Source organism: Notolepis coatsorum (assembly GCF_963971535.1).
Source record: "Notolepis coatsorum genome assembly, chromosome: 2".
Classification (NCBI taxonomy): domain Eukaryota; kingdom Metazoa; phylum Chordata; class Actinopteri; order Aulopiformes; family Paralepididae; genus Notolepis; species Notolepis coatsorum.
Genome location: NC_140166.1, coordinates 136,734,488 through 136,758,038, shown reverse-complemented (window position 1 = coordinate 136,758,038; position 23,551 = coordinate 136,734,488). Strand labels below are relative to the sequence as shown.

The window sequence follows — 23,551 nt, the reverse complement described above, 5'->3', positions numbered from 1 at the left end:
CGCATATACATTTATTTGGAATAACAAACCTCCACGAATAAAAAGATCCACCGCACAGAGAAACAAAGCCGACGGAGGTTTGGCATTTCCAGACTTTTACCACTATTTTAAAGCGTACTCTTTAAGACCACTGACAACCTGGTTTGACTCCCAAGCATCTGTATCCTGGAGAAACTTAGAAGAAAATATAGTAGCACCACATAGACTGCAGGACATAGTATACACCATATTATCAATTAAGCAATGCAAATTGAAATTTGGCCCCCTTATTACACATGTGATCCGGATATGGCGTGAAACACAAAAAAAATATTCTAACCAACATAAATGGCATAGCCATACTCCCCTATTCAATAACAATGCACTCCTTATTGGAAAACGACCTATAAGATACCCCAAATGGTGGGCGGCTACGTGGCGTAGTGGGCAAGGCGCTCGCCATGAAATCTGGAGACGCTGGGCTCGCCTGTTCGAGCCCAGCGCTCCACATTTGCTTTCAGTTTAGCTGGTCGTCTGTACTAATACACATTGGCCGTATTAGGGGGTGGGAAACTGATGGGTGGGGATCGGGCGTTGTGGACAGCGACTCCTACAGGTCGGTTGGTACACACATTGGGAGATGTTTTCAACAAACTGGGTTTTTGTAGCTATCAAGATATACATAAAAAAATTTAACCTCACCAGTTCCACATATTCTTTTTACGCACAGTTATTAAAATGTTTGAAGGCTCATGGAGTCCCATTAAAGATACCAATTGAGCACCACAGATATCACAAATTCTTCTATGAAAGAGACATCGAGAGGCTTTGTATCTGATTTTTATCATCACTTACTAACATCTTCGTATCGAATCCTCCCCCTAGACTCAGTCTGGAGGAGGGATATACCAGACTTGGAAATAGATTTTGATTGGCAAGAAGTCTGGGCAAACGTTCAAATTGCGTCACGTAACCCGGACCATCAACAAATTAATCTTAATTATATTCATAGGACATACCTGACTCCTATAAGATTGAACAGAATGGGACTTAAACAAGATTCCCTATGTTCCTTATGTACAAATGGAGATGAGGGTACATTTATGCACATGTATTGGGATTGCCCACCGGTTAAGATATTCTGGGAAGAAGTGTCCCAGCAATTATCAGAATTCTTATTTCTGAACATACCTGTACATCCCTCTGTATTGCTGTTGAATGATGTTTTTCAGTTTGCAGCCCCTATACAGCTAAAGAGACTAGTTTTATCCGGTCTCACAGCCGCTAAAAAGCTGATAGCATCACAATGGTTTCAACCGGATAAAATGTGCCGGAAGGTATGGGTTCTTACCTATCTCGATGTGATTTATCTAGAAATATCTACAGCAAGAATTTTAGGTGTCAGTGAAACCAACATTGCAATCTGGTTAGAAGTGGTGGAGAGAATAAAAGCTAGCATATGAATTGTAGTGCCTGGTTAGAAACGAATGAAAATGGATGGATTATCCAAGTGGGGGTCCGGGGGGGGGGGTGAGCGAGCAAGAGCATATGTATGTATTGTATTAGATAGCAAGTATTAGGTATATATGTCGTAAACTACATTTATAATGATTTAAATGGTGATTTCATTGGATGTTTACTGTTAATGCTTGTGTATCTAATTTGATGTTATGTTTAAAAAATTATAAAAAAAAATATATATAAAAAAAAAAAAAAAAAGACTAGATGACTCACCTGCGCTGCTGGCCAACGGAGACCGACGTTGCCACATGGCGGCCATCTTGTTACAGGGTAGCACGCCCACTGTCTGTATGTCTATATGTCTATATATGTCTATATGTCTATAGTGCATGTACTTGAAATAACCATAGCTTGCTCAATTTCAACCGTTTGTTTTGTTAAAAACGTCAGAGATGTAGTTATCGGGCGCCAGGGTGGCGCACCACGTAACGCACTGTAGTGCAACGCGGCCGTCCAAGGGTGCGTGAATACTTTCCCCAAGGCAGTTGTCCTTCCGCGTTCGGTTTGCGCGCCCTGATTGGCCTCTCAGCGCCCAATCACGTTAGTCCTGTGAGGTTTCGCCTCTTCCCTGGACCTTTTATTCCTGTTCCCTGGACCTTTTATTCCCTGTCTCCTCACCTCACCAGCCCCCACCCTCGCGTTGTCGTTACTGTGAGGTTCGCCTCTTCCCTGGACCTTTAATTCCTGTTCCCTGGACCTTTAATTCCCTGTCTCCTCACCTCTCCAGCCCCCACCCTCGCGTTCGTTTACTCTCGTCTGCTCTTCAGCAGCCCACACCCTTGGACTACCTTTCATTATGTGTTTGATTGGTCCGTGCCGAACACACACTTCTAAGTCAGGTATCAATTACCATCACGCACCTGATGTGTGTTCTAATTAGCGCCCCAGTGGGCTTTAAATACCTCGATCTTCCCCCCAGTCCTCGTCGGGTCGCTCTCTATCTGTAAGCTCCTACGGGAGATTCCCTATCTGTATCTGTTTCTGTATTCTGTATGCTGTTTCATCTCCGGCGTGAGACGAGGTGCAAGCCTTCGCCACCTGTCGCCGTTTGCCTGGAGTGGGACACAGCCTGCGCTCTCTAATTCTCTACGGGAGGTATTCCAGTGTTCCACTCCAGACTCCGCGCCAGACGCGCTCCTACAGCAGACGCGCTCCACTCCAGACCCCGCGCCAGACGCGCTCCTACAGCAGACGCGCTCCACTCCAGACCCCGCGCAGACGCGCTCCTACAGCAGACGCGCTCCTACAGCAGATGCGCTCCTACAGCGGACGCGCTCCTACAGCAGACGCGCTCAACTCCAGACCCCGCGCCAGACGCGCTCCTACAGCAGACGCGCTCCACTCCAGACCCCGCGCAGACGCGCTCCTACAGCAGACGCGCTCCTACAGCAGATGCGCTCCTACAGCGGACGCGCTCCTACAGCAGACGCGCTCAACTCCAGACCCCGCGCAGACGCGCTCCTACAGCAGACGCGCTCCACTCCAGACGCGCATCGCTCTCTAATTCTCTACGGGAGGATGCGTCTCTCCGAGCCGGCGCGCTCTCCGAGCCGGCGCGCTCTCCGAACCGGCGCGTTCTCCAAGCCGACGCGCACCACTTCAGACGTTTAGCCGGCGCGCTACTACTCCAGACGCGCATCGCTCTCTAATTCTCTACGGGAGGATGCGTCTCTCCGAGCCGGCGCGCTCTCCGAACCGGCGCGTTCTCTAAACCGACGCGCACCACTTCAGACGTTTAGCCGGCGCGCTACTACTCCAGACGCGCATCGCTCTCTAATTCTCTACGGGAGGATGCGTCTCTCCGAGCCGGCGCGCTCTCCGAACCGGCGCGCTCTCCAAGCCGACGCGCACCACTTCAGACTTCTAGCCGGCGCGCTACTACTCCAGACGCGCATCGCTCTCTAATTCTCTACGGGAGGATGCGTCTCTCCGAGCCGGCGCGCTCTTCAAGCCGACGCGCCCTACTCCAGACGTCTAGCCTGCGCGCTCCTACTCCATCCCTGTAAGCAGCTCTGGCCCTCGCCCTGTCCAGGGCCTTAACCCTGTTTTCTCTGTCCCTGTCTCCAGCCCGCCTCCCCGGGCCTCTGTCCCTGTTCCCCTCTCCAGTGCCCCTGTTCCTGCCCTGTCCTTTGCCCTGGCCCTGTTCCTTTAGCCTTAGCCCCTTTGCCTGCTCGCCTCTTAAAGGCACAGTGCCAATTTTCCCTAATTCTTGTTTCCAGTATTTTGTGTTCTCCCTTAGCCTTCCCCTTAGCCTGCTCGCCTCTTAAAGGCACATTGCCCTTTTTCCTTGTTCCAGTATTTTTTGTGTTCTCCCTTAAAGGGACAGTGCCGCTTTTCTGTTGTATTCAATAAATGCCCAGTTCTTGGCTTACTCTCATACCTGTCTTGTGTTGTGCGATTGGGGTCGGTTACAAACCATAACAGTACGACCCGACCCGTCGACGACCCCAGCCAGCACAGACAGTGTATGTTGAGTTTGTCCTTTGTTAGCTCCCCTGTTAGCCTTTGTTAGCTCCCCTGTTAGCTTCCCTGTTAGTCTCCCCTGTTGGCTTCTTTGTTAGCTCCCCTGTTAGCTTCCCTGTTAGCTCCCCTGTTAGCCTGTTAGCTCCCCTGTTAGCCTTTGTTAGTTCCCCTGTTGACTCCCCTGTTAGCTTCCCTGTTAGCTCCCCTGTTAGCCTGTTAGTCTCCCCTGTTAGCTTCCCTGTTAGCCTCGTTAGCTCCCCTGCAGCTTGCCAGGCCTCTACTACCGGCATGGCCCCAGTCTGCTAGCTTAGCCCCGGCTGCTAGCACAGCCTCTATGTTAATGCAGCCCTTGCAGCTGGCATAGGCCCTGTAGCTAGCCATGCCCAGGCAGCTAACCCGGTCCCTCTGCATGGCCTCCACTTTTTGTGTAGCCTTCCCACTGCTAGGACTGCCCCTTCAGCTAGCAAGGTCAGTTTCCCCACTGCTAGGACTGCCCCTTCAGCTAGCAAGGTCAGTTTTCTCCCACTGCTAGGACTGCCCTTTCAGCTAGCAAGGTCAGTTTTCCCCACTGCTAGGACTGCCCCTTCAGCTAGCAAGGTCAGTTTCTCCCACTGCTAGGACTGCCCTTTCAGCTAGCAAGGTCAGTTTCCCCACTGCTAGGACTGCCCCTTCAGCTAGCAAGGTCAGTTTTCCCCACTGCTAGGACTGCCCCTTCAGCTAGCAAGGTCAGTTTTCTCCCACTGCTAGGACTGCCCCTTCAGCTAGCAAGGTCAGTTTCCCCACTGCTAGGACTGCCCCTTCAGCTAGCAAGGTCAGTTTTCTCCCACTGCTAGGACTGCCCTTTCAACTAGCAAGGTCAGTTTTCCCCACTGCTAGGACTGCCCCTTCAGCTAGCAAGGTCAGTTTCTCCCACTGCTAGGACTGCCCTTTCAGCTAGCAAGGTCAGTTTCCCCACCGCTAGGACTGCCCCTTCAGCTAGCAAGGTCAGTTTTCCCCACTGCTAGGACTGCCCCTTCAGCTAGCAAGGTCAGTTTCTCCCACTGCTAGGACTGCCCCTTCAGCTAGCAAGGTCAGTTCCCCACAGCTAGGACTGTCCTTCCAGCTAGCTTGTTCTCTCATGCTGGTCCAGCCCTGTCTGCTAGCCTAGCTCCGGCAGCTAGCGCAGCCTCTATGTTAATGTAGCAGTACAGCTAGCATAGGCCCTGTAGCTATCAGTGCCCTGGCAGCTTCCCTGTCCCTCTGCTAGCCCCACTTTTGGTGTAGCTTCCCCGCTAGCATGGCCCAATTTTTTGTTTGTTGCCTTGTACTACTAACTATCAACTAACTCGCTACCGCCGTGCATCAATATACTAACTAACTAGCACATCAATGCACTAACTACTACCGCCGTGCATCGCTATACTGCTACCGCCGTGCATCAATATACTAACTAACTAGCACATCAATGCACTAACTACTACCGCCGTGCATCGCTATACTGCTACCGCCGTGCATCAATATACTAACTATTGATGTGATGTCGATTGATATGAATAGCTAGTTACGTTAATATAGAGAGATGAAAACAATACGTTATTTATATAGTTTTAGTTTTAGTATATGATGCACGGGGGTAGCGAGTTGAGTGATAGTGAGTTGAGTGATAGTTAGTTTTAGTATATGATGCACGGGGGTAGCGAGTTGAGTGATAGTGAGTTGAGTGATAGTTAGTTTTAGTATATGATGCACGGGGGTAGCGAGTTGAGTGATAGTGAGTTGAGTGATAGTTAGTTTTAGTATATGATGCACGGGGGTAGCGAGTTGAGTGATAGCGAGTTGAGTGATAGTGAGTTGAGTGATAGTTAGTTTTAGTATATGATGCACGGGGGTAGCGAGTTGAGTGATAGTGAGTTGAGTGATAGTTAGTTTTAGTACTGTATATGATGCACGGGGGTAGCAAGTTGAGTGATAGCGAGTTGAGTGATAGTGAGTTGAGTGATAGTTAGTTTTAGTATATGATGCACGGGGGTAGCGAGTTGAGTGATAGTGAGTTGAGTGATAGTTAGTTTTAGTATATGATGCACGGGGGTAGCGAGTTGAGTGATAGTGAGTTGAGTGATAGTTAGTTTTAGTATATGATGCACGGCGGTAGCGAGTTCAGTGATAGTGAGTTGAGTGATAGTAGTATATTGAGCGAGTAGTTAGGCGATAGTAGGGCTAACGCGATTGGGCGCTGAGAGGCCAATCAGGGCGCGCAAACCGAACGCGGAAGGACAACTGCCTTGGGGAAAGTATTCACACGTCCCGGGTTCGACTCCCGGACCCGGTGACCTTTGCCGAATGTCTTCCTCCATATCTCTCTCCCATCCTTCCTCTCTGCCGGACTTGTCCAACAAACAAATAAAAATCAACAAAAAAAAACATAATTTTAAAAAGAGATGTAGTTATCATGGACTTTCATAATGAAATTTCTTTTTTATAAAAATTCTTCCAAGCAAGAATCATAGCCACGTTAATAACGTTTGTAATAAACCAAACCGTTTGTAAATCCGTAAAGATTTCAGCGAGTTAAGAGTATTTCTGTTTGTGCAGATCATCACCTTAAAGCAGTAGTTAACTGTAGCAAGATGGCCACCGGTGAACTACGCGGGGAGACTCCGCCTTGCGCCATCTTGTCTTTATATATATATATATATCTATGGTTGGGGCTACTCAATTCTTTGGCAATGGCTTTGGCAATTTTGGGGGGTCACCGTATGGAGTTGGGAGACATTCAGACGTGTACAGATTTGTGTAATATTCATTGAAAGACCTGTTAATTTCAACTGGATCAGAAATTAAACTACCATTGGATGATTTGATTCTGGTGATTAATCTGGAGGCGCCGATTGCACGAGTGTGTCGAGCTAAGAGTTCCCCCAGCTTTGTCTCTTTGTTCAAAGAAGCATTGTTTGGATTGTCTCAATTGTCTCTCTACTATACCCTGTGACCAAGAGGTTGTGTTCTAAATGTAATAAAAGTATTTTTTTGTCGTAGTGACGGAGAGGAGAGGAGTATATGCTGCATCAATTCTGATGAGCTCATCTGCAATCTCTGTCGGCCTGGCCTTTTCGACCTTTCTCAGTTGGGAAATAATACGAGATAACCTGCCCTTGGATTGAGGCTTTAAGAGCCTCCCACAAAATACCACTACCACCATCAGGGGTGTCATTAAATTCAATATAGGTGTGAATCTGTGCGGTCACAAGGTCCTTAAACCCGCTCTGCGCCAACAGATGGGAGCTGAATTTCTATACTTTAGGGGGGTTTATACCATGAGGGAAATTAATGTCAATCGACGTAGGGGCATGATCTGGGGAGGTTATAGGATTCACACAAACTGACATGGTGTATCTAATTCTGCCAAAAGGAATAAATTCTGAATCAAAACGTGTGGTGAACATGTGGGGAAAAAGGAGAAAGCTTTACTTGGGGGGGGGGGGGGGTTATCTCTCCAGGGGGTTCTGAGATGCGTGATTCAAAACGACCACAGCGGATTTAGATAAAGGGGTTTGTTCTTTCCGGTGTCATGTTATTTCGAGTGGGATTGCAGGGTTTAAAAAAGTGAAACTGTCAAAAGTTGCGGGAGACGTGGTTCAGCTGCGTGAGCAATCACTCCATTCGCCCACCGGAAGTCTCCAACAGTGATTTGACTTGTTCTAAGAAGAAACAATTGGCTGTCTCAGCTGAGTGGTTCTGGCTCTGAACGAAGCCATGTGGTGAAGGGGAAAGAGCTGTTATTCAGGTGGTGGATAATTTACTCTGCTACCCTTTTCTCTGCAACCTTTTTTTTAAAGATTATTTTAGCATTTTTACAGCTCTTGTTCCTGGTCAGACATGACCGACAGAGAGCAGGGGAGAGGAAGATCAGGGGAGAAGATATGGGGGGAGGACATGCGGCAAATGTACGTCCGGGATCGGGAGACAAACCCGGGTTGCCTCGTAGGTCTGCAGCGCAGTAATGTGGTGCGCCACTCGGGGCGCCTTGCAACCTTTTTTTTTGTATCCACTTTCTCCCATTTTCTATATTTTTCTCCCATCCCAATTTTCGTATCATCCAATTCAACCCTCCCCTGTCACGAACGCTGTTTCTTGCCTCCCACAAGCCGGCTGCAATGTGGACTAAGTCATACATAGCACAAGTCCCCTCCGGTACTTGAGGTAACAGCAGTCGCATCTTTTCACCTGCGCAGCTCGATCTCTCAGTGGCGAGGAGTAACGCGTGGGAGGCTCATGCTGCCCCCGACACTTCCTGATTCTACTGCGCAGGCGCACCAACCGACCTGTAGGAGTCGCTGTCCACAACGCCCGATCCCCACCCATCAGTTTTCCACCCCCTAATACGGCCAATGTGTATTAGTATGAACGACCAGCTAAACTGAAAGCAATGTGGAGCGCTGGGCTCGAACAGTCGAGCCCAGCGTCTCCGCATTCGTGGCGAGCGCCTTGCCCACTACGCCACGTAGCCGCCCAGGCGCCTTGCAACCTTATATATTATACAGTAGATAGGATGCTGATGGGCCAGTAATTACAGGTCGAATGGAGCACCCCAGATTGGAAAATCGGATCTTACGTCGTCGACTAAAAACACACCTGAAGTGGAAAAAAACAACCTTATACAATGGCATGCAAATTTCTTGATTCTGATTGGCTGAAACAGTGAAGTTGCCAGTTGTTATTTAGTATAACACACTCCACGTGACCCCAGATCCCTCCCACATCCGAATTACTTAATTTTTTCTGTCTGAATCAATCCGCCATAGATAGAAAAATGGAAGTATGAATAGCTTTTGAACGAATCCTCCAAAAAAGATATCTTTCCTGGGACGAAGTGCAGGCCAAAGCACGAGACAGGATTCAGTGGCAGTGTATGATTGCGGCCTTATGCCCCAACCGGGACGAAGAGGATAAGTAAGTAAGTAAGTAATATAGGTAGAAAGCAAAGTGCATGATAGTAAAAGACAATATGAAGGTTAGTAGTTATTTTCATTTCAGATATTGATTGAAGTGTTTTTAGTGGACGGGGGCTGTCCTGACTGTATATCTTTATGTATAAAGTATGTACTGTGACTGTCTTGGTCTCAGGAGAGGTGGGCCATGCTGTGACGGAGGTGGAGGCTCCTCCCCCTCCCGAGGAGAGGTTCAGTGTGGCAGCAGACTGGAGCCCCGGACCAGCCCCTCCCACTACCCCCACGACAGCCAATGGACACGTCAATAAGAGAAAGAGGGCTGACCTACCTGGTCAGTACAGGCAGTTATATTACACTAGATTAGATTAGATTACATTAGATTACATTGATTGATTGATTCAATTTATTTGACAATCAAAATTACATACAATACCGGTACACACATGTACAGCCATCACATATTTATAATCTAAAATCGTAGAGGATTAAAACACAATAAAACCTTACGGTTTATTTCCAATGTGGTCCTCACAATGGACAATGGACAAGATGACTAGTATCCACCATGCACAAATAAGATACAATACAAAAATAAATGCAATAACACAAACAAAACACAAAGTCTACAGCACACCCCCATATATCATCATCCTACGTGACTAAGCCATTTTTTCATATCTTTAAAAAAAAAATCTGAGACAATCATTTTTATGGACACTGGCAGTTTGTTCCACTCATAGGCTGCAGAGTACCGAAAGGTATTCTTCCCCATTGAGCTACTGAAAATACTTCATTATATTACTATATATTACTAATATTGTAATATTACACCTACTGTAGACTTCGGTATATTTTTTACTGTATTTATTTACTGTATATTTTATTCTATTCTTATTCTTAGGCAATTTGTTTTGTTATTCTTATTCGTGACTTGTTCTGTCTAAATGTTTAAGTGAGCGATTTGCAGTGTCAAATTTCCCTCTGGATAATAAAAGTATTTCTATTCTATTCTATTATATTCTATACAGTTGATAATAATTTGTTTTAATCTAAACCTCTTCCAAAATATGTTTGTCAATATTGAAATGAAAAGTTTTTATAAAAAAAAGTCCAATGCCATATCAACATGTATATCAATAATAATAATAATAATAATAATAATAATAATAATAATAATGCAGTACTACTGAGTAATAGTGCTAATCAGATGTATGTACAGAGTTGTAGTATTAATATGTACAGTGAATGAACACTATGGTTGTAGGTCATACTGGCCAGCAGCGTAACTAAGAGTAAGGGATATGTACAGATATAGATATAGTATCTACAAATATGTAAAAAGGATTATATGCAGGTATGTATACAGACAGACAGATGTGTATACAAGTCCCTCCATGCTCTGGCACTACACCGAGTCAGTACCTCACTGACCTCCTCCACCCCCACACTCAGTCACGGTCCCTGCGATCCTCGGACACTCACTGGTCAGCTCTTCATTCCCCGAACCAGACTGTGGACCTTCGGGGACAGACTTTTCAGCGTGGCAGCTCCCACCCTCTGGAACCCCCTCCCCGCAGAACTCCGCAACAGCCAGACTCTGGACTGCTTAAAAAAAACGTCTCAAAACTCACCTCTTCAACGTAGCCGTTGACCCCTAGCTTCCTATATTTAATGTTGTGTGTCGGTCTACCGTGTTTGTCTCTTGTTATTTCCCTATGTAAAGAGACCTTGGGTTTCATGAAAGGCACTATATAACACCAAGTTATTATTATTATTATTGTTATTAGATGTGGATATGTTATGTTATGTTTATTTAGGATCACCATTAGCTTTTGCACTTGACAAAAGCTATTCTTCCTGGGGCCTGGCACTTACAACAATACAACAATATTCAATACATTACATCATTATCAACATCAATATCAGGATGATATTGTACAAGATACTTATTAGTATGAAGTATTAAAATAAAATAATTAAAATCAAATAAATAGTGCTTCCTGAGCAGCACTCACTGCTATCAACATAAATACAATTAAAAGTCCATTTGTTTTCACCGCTATGCCATAAGGGTTCAAGTGCATGCTCGTTAGTTGATAGATATAATACCGTGTGTGATGACCTCCTTCTAGATGGGGTCCTGAGCCTCTGGAAGGGTGTGGCGGACGTCGGCCTGATGGGAGAGGTCCTGTCCAGCGTCCAGACGGAGCTGTTGGCGACCCTCAGAGGAGTGGAGGTCCGTACCGAGAAAGATAACCTGCAGGAAGCAGGTAGGTTCTCACAACATCACCCGGCTTCAGCACCAGGCTTTAGCTTCAGGGTAACATGCTATTATCTTCAGAGAAATGTAAGGGGTTGAACAATTTGTGAAGCACCTTGAGGTATAGTGTGTTACTGTGTATATACCTTCATACCACCCACAGTAAATTGTGTTTTTTTTAAATTAAAATTATATTAAAAAAATAGAGCTTAGTTAGATGTATTTATATATTTATGTGTTTTTGCCTTGAGCATGTTTCTTATTGGCCCTGTTATGCTTTTTCTATGCATTTCCTTTTCATATTTTATAATTTTGTAGTTTCTTTTTGTCTATTCCTTTGTTGTGTTTAATTTTTTATTCATATTCTTAGCCTGGTTATACACTGATGAATTTCTGTTTTATTGTTTGTTATATGAACTGTTTGATGACTGTTGTGTGTGTTTTTATGTGTGGACCCCAGGAAGACTATAGCTAGTTGCTACGGCACTAACTAATGGGGATCCTTAATAAAATATCAAAATTGTTTGTTATATAAATGGTAAATGGACTGCATTTATATACCTCTTTTATCCAGAGCGCTTTACAACTTATGCCTCACGTTCAACCGTTCACTCACACGTTCACACACCGACGGTGGAGGCGACCATGCGAGGTGCCGACCTGCTCATCAGGAGCAGTTAGGGGGTTAAGTGTCTTGCTCAAGGACACTTCGACATGCTAACCAACCGGGAACCTTCTGATTACCAGACAACCACTTTACCTCTTGAGCCACTGTCGTCCTCCATATACTACATTTAATTCATTATTATTATTATTATTATTATTATTATTATTATTATTATTATTATTATTATTATTATTATTATTATTATTATTATTATTATTATTATTATTATTATTATTATTATTATTATTATTATTATTATTATTATTATTATTATTATTATTATTATTATTATTATTATTATTATTATTATTATTATTATTATTATTATTATTATTATTATTATTATTATTATTATTATTATTATTATTATTATTATAATCATTATTATTATTATCATTATTATTGTTATGATTGTTATTAGAATAATAATAATAATAATAATAATAATTATTATTATTATTATTATTATTATTATTATTATTATTATTATTATTATTATTATTATTATTATTATTATTATTATTATTATTATTATTATTATTATTATTATTATTATTATTATTATTATTATTATTATTATTATTATTATTATTATTATTATTATTATTATTATTATTATTATTATTATTATAAAAGAATAGTTTTAGTTTGGCATCCACAAACAGTCTGGTTAAAAGAAGCATTCTCTATGGACATTCCCATTTGAGAGTGATCTGATTGAGAGAATAACCAGGAGAATAACAACGTAGCAGGAAATAGTTAGCCTCTAAATAGTTAACATTAGCCTCTAAATGTGTTAAATGTCTTTTTGAAAAGGCAGTAGCAGCTGAACGTAGGATGACTCCCTGATTGCGTTGTTTTGTCAGATGCCATGATGCTCAATTCTCTCTGTGAGATGTTTGGACTGCTGGACTCTGTGAAGCGAGCTCTGACCCAGCGGCGCTGTCAGCTCGAGGAGACACGGGTCCACAGCACACTCTATGGTGAGAGGCGCTTTTGTTAACCCTTTCACTACCACACTACAGAAGGTTAACCCTTTCACTGCGACAATACAGAAGGTTAACCCTTTCACTGCCACAGAATGTATGTTTATAAGTGCAAATAACAATAAACAAACAAATAAATGGGTGGTCGGGTGGCGTAGCGGAGATTGCGCTCATCACCTATGCAAGAGGCTGCGGTCTCAACTCCCGGAGTCAGCGTTGCCTTGCGGCTTGGGCCGGTCGTCATACTAACTCGTTTGGCTGAGTTAGGGGGAGGGAAGTCGTGGGTGGTAATCTGGCGTTGTGGACAGCGACGCCTACAGGTCAGGTCTGGGCGCCTGCTCAGCGAAAGGCAGGAAATGGTGAAGGCAGCGTGACCTCCCACGCGTTACACTTCACCAATGAGAGTCCTTGCTGCCAGGTGAAAAAAGAGCCACTGGCTGTCTCCACATGTGTCGGAGGAAGCATGTGGTGGACTTCAGGGTTCCCTTGTACCGACCAGTAGGAGGAACATGCACACAACAACCAGGTAGGGGAGGGGGGGGGGGGGGAATTGACATAACGACTAAATTGTGATGGGGAGAAAAAATAGTAAATCAGGCGGAGAAAAAGAGGATACAAAATAAATAACGTGGTAGTAAAAGGGTTAAGTGTTGTATTCCTAGCTCTATTTGATTTAAAATGTTCAAAAATGTTCTTATGTACCTTAGTTGCTATTGCATGTGTTTTATTATGTATATGTATATGTACATACTAGGGCTGTCCCGACTAAGGATTTGTATAGTCGACTTTAATTGGCCGATATTTGCAGATAGTCGACTGGTATATATTTTTTTATCATTCCATTTGGGCTGTGGGGGGTGCTTAATGTCTGAAGGAGTCGACTGAAGGCTTCTTGTCCTCTGCAAAAGCATGCAATTGGTCCACTGATGGATACATCTTGATATTTGTCTAGTCTAGTGTGTTCATTAGACGGGTGAAATCCTCTTTCAGTGCCTCTGTGCCGTTTCGACTTTTTTGGCATTCGACTAAGAGGTTGGCAGTCGACTACGGCGCCTTTCGATTGATTAGTCGACTATCCGACCAATCGGGGTCAGCCACTCAGCCCTAGTACATACATACCAACTATTGGCCTATTTCATTCTCCACCCATCTATCATCCATAGCAACACTATATTACCACCGACATCCAAGTTGGGGGATCCCCCTTTGAAGGCCCATCTGAGGTTTCTCTCCTCCACGTCGCCTGTGGTGCTTTTTTTCCCTTCCTATTGCTAGGTTTTTAGTGAGTTGTTCCTCATCTTCATTGGGGAATGTCTGGGAGTGTCGCATATTTGGATTTTATGGTGTTTTCTTTGTTCTTAATTTATTGTGATGTTTCTTCTTGACTTGTTCAAGAAGACTTGTACAGCCCATGGGGCATTACCTTGAGATACATTAGATTTTTGATTTGTAGAACAGCTATGCTCAAGGTGTTCACAAGGCTCCTGAACAAGGACAAGAACAGGAGATAGCCATATCAAAAATAAATAAATCAATCAAAAGAATGAATAAAACTTCTCAAAACACGCATCCTGCACTGCACCTTAACACTTTCAGCGCCAGAGGTCGCTGTGTACCGTGTTGTAATTAGGCCACCGCTTTAAAGTATACGGATACATGGCAGTGTTTGCAGGGCTCAAACTCTATTAAATATCATAGTTATGGATATAAAACGATTGTCCATGTGACATCGAGGATCTATCGTTCAATTTATGAAAAATAAATCATTTTTTCATCCATACATTCACGTTTTATACCGTGGTGAATATGAGTATAGTTTTAGAGTAATCCTGTCCAATCCCAGAAAACGCCGCTATGCAGCATTTAGTGCATTTCACTAAAAAGCGTGCCGTTTCTCGCCTGTATCAACAATCAATCTGAAATCAACGCTATATTATCGGTATTATGTTTCATCATGAATGCATGAAAGGGTGGGTGGGGGGGTCGTTTTTCCATGGTTTGATCGCCACCAACGGGATACGTTACACACACACATTACACACATACGGTCGGATCTCTGTGAATGGATTCTTGGATCAACGCAAGATTGATACCATATAGCCCTTACCTTGACTAGGATGTACTCCAAAAAGAATATTCCAATTATCTGATCGCCATTCCAAGTATTGATGTCGATCGTGTTGCCAACATAATCCACCAAAGAACATGAACAAGGAGTGGTTGATTCTCCTCAATCCATGCATTATAAACGCTTGTCCTGCCCGACGAGGAAAACCTGGACCGGACTTTTTAGATCGACGCACAGACCAAGCCAGAGAGTTTCCAAGGATGTGCAATACCGGCCGCAAGGCGGCAGGCGGCGGTATTGGGACGTTTGTGATCTCAGACTCATTCCCAATGATAACATCAGGCTCCCCCGATGGATTATGAATGGAAATAGCTAATAAAAGAAATAACGACCAAAACCCGACTATACTCTGGTCTGGCGCCGAACGTTCGGCGAGTTAACCCGACTATACTCGGGTCCGGCGCTCAAAGTGTTAATATGCACATATACTTTTATGCAAGACACTTTCTGTAAAGAATTTACTATTTTATCTTACCGTACCTATATTTTATATTTGATCCTACTACTACTACTACTTATTGTTACCATTCTTGTATTCTTTGTTGTTTCTTAATTGTGCACTGTTGAGTCTGAGCTCGAAACACAAAAAATGTCATTACCTGCAATGTCCCTGTATTGTTTTGCATTTGACAATAAAGAACTTGAACTTGCTCTCAGGGGAAGGAAAACAGCCCCGCCAGAGGTGGTTCTATATGTGGTAGAATATCCCTTTCTGACGTGGTTCTATATGTGGTAGAATATCCCTTTCTGACGTGGTACTATATGTGGTAGAATATCCCTTTCTGACGTGGTTCTATATGTGGTAGAATATCCCTTTCTGACGTGGTTCTATATGTGGTCGAATATCCCTGCCTGAAGTCCAGACAAGCCTGACTTCTACCTTGCTTGTGTGGGGGAAGGAGACCGGTAGATCAACTTCCCACGCAAAAGACCTGGGTTCAGATGGGTTTCTCTGCATGGGAAGGTCAAAGGGGGATGAGCTGTGCCTTAAACCCAGCAAATCCTAATAGCTCTCTCGGCCTGGGCATTACCCCTTTTGGCTGACTGATACTGATACTGATAGATATTGATAGACCGATAGATACTGATAATAATAATAATAATAATAATAATAATAATAATAATAATAATAATAATAATGATAATAATAAACTTTATTTGTATAGCATCTTTCATACAGAAACTGCAGCTCAAAGTGCTTCACAACAGAAAGAAGACAGGCACAAAATGAGCACATAAAGTGCAGACATATAAAATCACAGTTTTTCACATTAGGATCTAACATCCCAACAGGCCACCTTGTTTATGGTTTGATTCAGTTTTAAAAATAGACAATAATAAAAGAGTAAGATAGAATAGACAGAGTAAAATAGTGCAACAGTGCAGTGCAATAAGTAGTAGAATAGAATAGACATGAAATGAGCACATAAAGTACAGACATATAAAATCACAGTTTTTTTACAGTGCAATAAAATAGTTCTGGATTACTGTTTAACGGTTTAAAGTCTTAAAGGTTTAAAGTTACCTTCTCTGTTTGGTATCCACAGTTTAAAACTTGACAGTCTTCCCTCCTGTTTGATACCCACTTTGACCTTTGAACCTCCCTCTCAGGGCGCAGTTCCCTCTCTCAGGGCGCAGTTCTAGGTCCTACACAGTTTTAAAGCCTGACAGTCTTTCTAGCTTGATACCCACACAGTTTAATACCTGACAGTTTTGAACCTGTAATAAAAAGTTATAGATAGAGTAAAATATTGCAGTGCAATAAAATAGTAGAATAGAATAGACAGTAAAATTATGCAACAGTGCAGTCATGCAGTGCAATAAAAAGTAACATGGAATGGACAGAGTAAAATTATGCAAAGTGCAGTGCAATAAAATAGAATGATAGGCCGATAGATACTGATAGACCGATATATACAGATAAATACTGATATATACTGATAGATACTGATAGATACTGATAGATACTGATAGATACTGATAGATACTGATAGACACTGATAGACACTCAAAGATTCAAATCCAGTTGTGTTACATTTCAATATACAGAACACACAGTGAGATGCTAACATACCGTGACAGTCAGATCTGTTGTTTTCCCCCTGTGCTGATCAGATCAGTATTTCAGAAATGAAAACAAATGCATCGGTGCAGAGGAAAAACAAAACAATTTGACATGACTGTCCATCATCATCATCATCATCATCATTATAATCATCATCATCATCATCATCATGAAATGTACGGTCCTTGATGGAACACTGGTAGTCTTTATTACCATGAGGAAGCACCCAGCCGCAGACAATTGGAATACTTCCCAGATCCTTCCTTTCCATACATTTGGTAGAGACTATTAAGCGCATGATTGACGGAGGGGACGCGAGCCGAGGCCTGACGGAACAAGCAAACATTCCATTAACAGAAGGAAACCACACAGACTGACCCCCATGGCCTGTGATCCCATGATAAGCCGGATCAAAGAGTAAAACACTCTTAATAAACTCTTAATCAGGTTGATAATGATCGTCTAGTAAACAATGATACGTGTGTTATTATTAAGGCTGAGACCCCACTGACACACAGACACACACTGCCACTTTACAAACTCACTGCCACTTTACCTTACTGCCATTATTTAGTTTATTTATTATAGTGTACCATTATCATTAGTTTACTGCCATATCCATCATCTCACTGCCATTATTGTGTTATTGTATTTTACTGCCATTATTTATTATTCATACTTACTATGTAATAATAATAATAATAATAATAAACGTTATTTGTATAGCACCTTTCATACAGAATCTGCAGCTCAAAGTGCTTCACAACAGAAAAAAGACAGGCGTAAAATGAGCACATAAAGTGCAGACATATAAAATCACAGTTTTTCACATTAGGATCTAACATCCCAACAGGCCACCTTGTATATGGTTTGATTCCGTTTTAAATAGGCAATAATAAAAAGAGTAAGATAACGGCGGCTGGGTGGCGCAGTGGGCAAGGCGCTCACCACTAACGCAGGATATACTGGTATCGAGCCCAGCTCTCTGCGTTGCTTCCGGCTTGGCCGGCCGTCATACTAACACAATTGGCAGTGTTAGAGGGTGGGAAAGCCGGTGGGTGGGGATTGGACGTTGTGGACAGCGACTCCTACAGGTCGGTTGGGTGACGCCTGTACAGCAGAAACAGGAAGTATCGGGGGCAGCGTGAGCCCCCCACTCACTCCTCGCCACTGAGAGTTCGAGCTGTCTGGTGAAAAGATGCGACAGGACACGTGATGCAAGGCTTCTATCCTCACTACAGCCGACCAGTGGGAGGTATAGTCTAGCAACGTTCAAGACAGGGGAGGGGAGAATTGGAATTACGAAATTGGGATGGGAGAAAAATAGAAGAATAAGGAGAAAAAGTGGATAAAAAAATAAATAAAAAAAGTAAGTAAGATAAATAGATCAAAGCATTGGCAGAGGGGTCTCACGCTCTTGGGATGGGCCACCGGGCGCGGTGCTTTGTGTTCTGACCGTCTTGGTGGCGCCCTCTGTGATGTTTTAGATCGACACGCGTACCTACCCCCCTCCTAGGACTGGGGATGGCGGCGTGATTACGACACAGGACTGGTTCTGGTCGCGCCGGACTTGTGCTTTTTCGGGGGGAAAATGCCGGGTCGGCCCGGGCGTTGCAGGGTTTGATGTTATGGAGGTGTTCGTGGTTATGTCACTGCGTGTTATCCTTCACTGTTGCTTGGTCCATATTGTGTTGTGCGCTGTGCTAAAGGTGCCTGGTCCTTCTCCATTCTCCACTCGTTCTCGTCGACCTGTTGGCCTGGGTCAACCCCTTCTTGGAAACTGAAACACTTGTACTGCTGTATAGCCAGTGTATACCCGCAGTTGTGTTTTGGAGTTTTTTCTTGGGGGGTTATAGGAACAACCGCCTCCTGTTAGGTGGTGGTTGGTTTCCGGGTGTGTTGGTAGTGGAGTCGACTCTCGGGTTAGGCCGGGCTTGACCCCGTCTGCCTGCGAGTTTGCCCCCACACCTTTCATGACGTCTGCCAATCGTGTCTGCCTTCTCTGCCTCGGCCCCTCTAGAGGGTCGGGGTTTTTTGTGGAGGCTGCGACATGGTGCACAGCATACCGTACGCCCTTTCCGTTGGGGTGCTGTTTTCAGCAGACCCCTTTGGTGCCTGTCTAGTGCTCCAGGCTCAGGTCGAGTCTTTTTGACCTGTTGCCTGGATTGAGGGATCGACCTCTTTTGGGGGTTGTCTCCCCGGTGCGCTGCCTGGTCCCGCTGTGGGTGTAGCCTCTTGAGTGCTTCAGGGCGGCGTGCTGTAGGGGGGAAGGGCCTGCTCTTGGATGGGCCCTGTCCGATATGCTGGCGATGTGGGGGGTGGTGTCACTAGTGGCCGCCTGGTGGGGTCTCGATGCTGCGGCGTCGTTGGCCTCTCCAGGCCCCCTTTTTCGGGGGGTCCAGTCCCTTCCTGGGGCTGGGTCCTCCTTCGCGCTCCGCTGCTACGGCCTTGCCACGGGTTGGGTTTTTGCCCTTGACCCCGTGATATTAGGGGTTGTAACAGGGTTTTTATTTCTTCCCGTTCGTTCCCTAGTGGCATGTGGGTTGCGCGTTTGTGTAGTCGTGGGTTCTTCTGTGGGAAGGTAAGTCCCACGGTCTGCTCACCCTGTGCGTTTGAGTTGCTAAACCCCTCTTCGCACAGTCGGATCCGATTCCCTCCCGTTCTCCACTAGGGGGTCCGGGAGCTCGGGTCCTCCCCGGTTCTGATGGTTGTGGGGGGCCTCGGCGGGTACATTTGTCGAGCTTCCGCTCTGCTCAGCTCCTGTGTTCCAATAGAGCAGAGCGTAAGCTATACGATAATATAACATATGGTTATCCTATAACCATAGTTATATGAGTATAACGAGCGCTCTGCTCTGACTCACTGAGGACCCCATGGTCTTCGCCTTGGTGGTGAAAGACTTGGGAAGGAGCTGTTAGTATGGCCACACCCCTGCTTATGTAGAGGAGCGGATGGGGGCGTGGTCAGACGGATGGGTGTGTATAGGTGCATGTGGAGAAATGTATTCAGTATATAGACTGGATATGGGATATATTCCAATAGAGCAGAGCACTCTCTATACTCATATAACTATGGTTATAGAGATAACCGTATGTTCCCTCTCTCAGGGTTCAGTTCTAGGCCTGGGTCCTACACAGTTTTAAAGCCTGACAGTCTCTTGTTTGATACCCACACAGTTTAATACCTGATAGTTTTTAACTTGTAATAAAAAGCAATAGACAGAGTAAAATAATACAGTGCAATAAAATTGTAGAATAGAATAGATAGTAAAATTATGCAATAGAATGGACAGAGTAAAATAGTACTGCAGTACAATCAACAGCGGAGTGTATTAGAAGGCTATGGTGAAGAGGTAGGTTTTTAGCTTATTTTTGAAAATATTAAGAGATCTAGCTTCCCTAATGTCCATAGGTAGTGTGTTCCATAACTTTTGTGCATAGTTTGCAAAGGCTGCATCCCCGATTTTCCATAGACTGTGGCTTGGAACCTTCAATAGACCAGTAGTAGATGATCGCAATGTTCTAGGAGGCAAATAGTTGACTAGACTAGAGAATTTGCAATGTAGCTTCATTGGTCCTGTTCCATTTAGTGCTTTGTATATAACAATTCTAAATGTTACCGGAAGCCAGTGTAGGTTAGCTAATACTGGACTGATGTGGTCTCTCCTCTTGGTTCTAGTTAGTAGCCTAGCTGCCGAGTTTTGAATGAGTTGGAGTCGTTCTGTGTTTTTTTTCGGAGGCCAGTGAGGAGTGCATTACAGTAGTCAAGTCGGCTTGAGATAAAGACCACTGCTGCTAAAGGTTTTGCACTAAGTTCTCGCTTACCTCTATATTTACATTCACTCATACATTCACTTTTCTTTTTTTAGCTACTGTCTACATTGTATATAGTCCTGTATACTGTCCATTATGTTACTTTATGTTTATATTAGATCTTGTTCTTTATATACACGTGGGACGGGGGAAAACGCAATTTCATGTCTCTGTATGTCTTGCACATTACGAGAGGTGACAATAAAGCTGACTTTGACTTTGACTTATCGATGTATCGATAATTATCGATAACTGCGTGAAATCGATAAGTGGCATCACTTATCGATTTTTTTGCATGTGTAAATACTTTATACTATACTAAAATACTAGGTCTTGTTATTATTATTATTATTATTATGATTATGATTATTATGATTATGATTATGATTATGATTATTATGATTATGATTATGATTATTATTATTATTATTATTATTATTATTATTATTATTATTATTATTATTATTATTATTATTATCATCATCTTCAGCAGAAGCATCACCATCATCATCATCATCATCATCATCATCATCATCATAATCACACACATCAGTAATGTATCATTAAGGAAGGTGATCTCATCCACTACTATTGGAATGAGTGTACATCGTACTAAAGTAACATCTTCTTCTTCCTCAGTGCTGGAGAGGTTAGAGGAGCAGATGAGGCAGGGTTTCGACGAGGGCGGAGCCTGCAAGCCCACGTCCTCCAAGCGTCCGCGGCTACACCGGCGCAGCCCCTCCGGTGGCCAGAACCAGAACCAGCAGCAGCGCCAGACGGGCCAGAGCCTCCTCTCTCCCTTCACCGCCATCCCCGTGATCCAGCCGCTCACTGTGACCAGCCTGCCCGCGGTCCCCCTCGCTCAGCTCCCGATCGGCGCCCCCCGACACTTCACCCACTACCCCGTCTCCTTCCCGGCTGGCCCGTGGCACAGGGCCGGGATCGTCCACGGACAGAGCGCGCCGACGGGGAGGGAACGCGAGGCCAGGTGGGTGAGGTTCCAGGGGCTGGAGGAGGAGGAGAGCACGGAGGAGGAGGAGGAGGAGGAGGAAGAGGAGGAGGAGGAGGAGGAGGACGCGCCTGTGCTGGGGACCGCGGGGGCCAGGGAGGAGGAGGAGAGAGAGGATGAGAAGCGGATGATTCATGGTATAGAAGAACGAGTGGCTGTGGGGAGGAAGGCGTCAAAGAAACATAAAACCAAGTGAGAGAGAGAGGGAGAGAGAGAGAGGGAGAGAGAGGGAGAATAGAGGGAGAGAATAGAAGGGAGGGAGAGAGAGATGGGGAGGGAGAGAGAAGAGAGAGAGATAAGAGAGAGGGTGAGGGAGGGAGAGAGAAAGAGATAAGAGAGAGGGTGAGAGAGAGAGAGGGGGGGGAGGAGATAGAGAGAGGGGGAGAGACGGAGAGAGAGAGAGAGGGGGAGAGAGAGGGAGAGACAGGGAGAGAGAGAGAGAGAGACAGGGAGAGAGAGAGAGGGGGAGAGAGAGTGCCCTCAAAGGGATATTGTAGAAGGCAGTGAGGGTCTCTTTTGGAATGTGGGGATAGAAGCTCTTGAGAGAAAGGTAAAATTAATATTTCCTTGGCACACTATATTATTTTTTTCCCATATATGCTGCAATACCATAAAAAGTAGATTTCATTACTTTTCTTGGTGTTAGAACTTAAGCAGAGATTTGTTCTCACATTAAGGTTTTATGTTTGAGGACTGATGAGAAGGGCTCTAGGGCAAGAGGAAGGTGGCTCGGTCCTTGAAATAGCATTTTTAGATTTGTTCTATAACATCTTCACAGTCGGAGCCAGGCCGGCTCACGCTTTATTAAATGTTCCGTTATTATGTTTTTCGTAGCTCGGAATATGTCAGCCAATACAATGTAAGAATTTTAAAAACACTTATTATTAACGTAAAATTAAAACGATAGACATACCTTTATAAATCGTCAAACAGTTTACATTTAGCTCATAATAATAATAATAATTTAACCAGCTGGTTGTGCTTAGCCTAAACCTGACCTTTTCAACCGATTATGTTAGTCCATTACCATAACTATAACCATAACCATGACCATATCCATAACCATAACCATAACCCTGTCTATTCCCTGCCTAACCTTGATCTGACCCTGACCAGAAAAACCTCAAGCCTCCTGACATATTTGTAAGTCCCAAACTATCAAAATAAGACCTGCTGGTATAGGGAGGTGTAGTGGTTACATCATTTTCGTTTTTTCCTGTTCCACCCTCTGTGGAATGCAATGTATTTCCCCATTGACCATTTCTAAATCGGCTCGTTTTAGATAAATAAAGCATTAACGTTGGCATGGTGTACCTTTCTGTGCGTATTTATCCACAATCTATAGCTCAACATGAAAATATTCGCAATTAATCGTAAAGGTAGCAAAATAACAACGTTTATGTTTTCGTTCGCTGGGAAACTACACTGCTATTTTGGCGCTGCTGACTGACGTCACCACAGCATAGCCTCCTGCCTGTAGTCACAGACCTAGGATCAGATTTCCCTTACATTCCGTAAGCTTAACAATTCGTACAATGGGAAAATAACTGACCCTGAATATGTGGCTAGTATCTGTTTCACCCAACACTAATGCTCCGTGATCATAGCCATTTATCTCTGATAGCTAACCACTATTTGTAAAAGCCACTACCACGTTACCATATTTGTATTTATAATTTAAATCGTATAACGTTATTTCGCTGCATATTAAATCACTGTAAATACTAATGTAA

General features: G+C 44.1%; 1 protein-coding gene across 1 annotated transcript in view; it reads left to right on the top strand.

Annotated features, from left to right (window-relative positions):
• LOC311223535 (glucocorticoid modulatory element-binding protein 1-like) overlaps positions 1-22,014 on the top strand; it is a gene marked incomplete at both ends in the record, with an annotated part of 59,586 nt that extends 37,572 nt beyond the window's left edge. Inside the window, 4 exons of the mRNA XM_084308316.1 lie at positions 9,067-9,222; positions 11,024-11,161; positions 12,685-12,801; positions 21,449-22,014. Coding sequence (XP_084164442.1) covers positions 9,067-9,222; positions 11,024-11,161; positions 12,685-12,801; positions 21,449-22,014 — 977 coding nt within the window. The remainder of the gene's footprint in view (positions 1-9,066; positions 9,223-11,023; positions 11,162-12,684; positions 12,802-21,448) is intronic.
• Between the last annotated feature and the right edge of the window lie 1,537 nt (positions 22,015-23,551).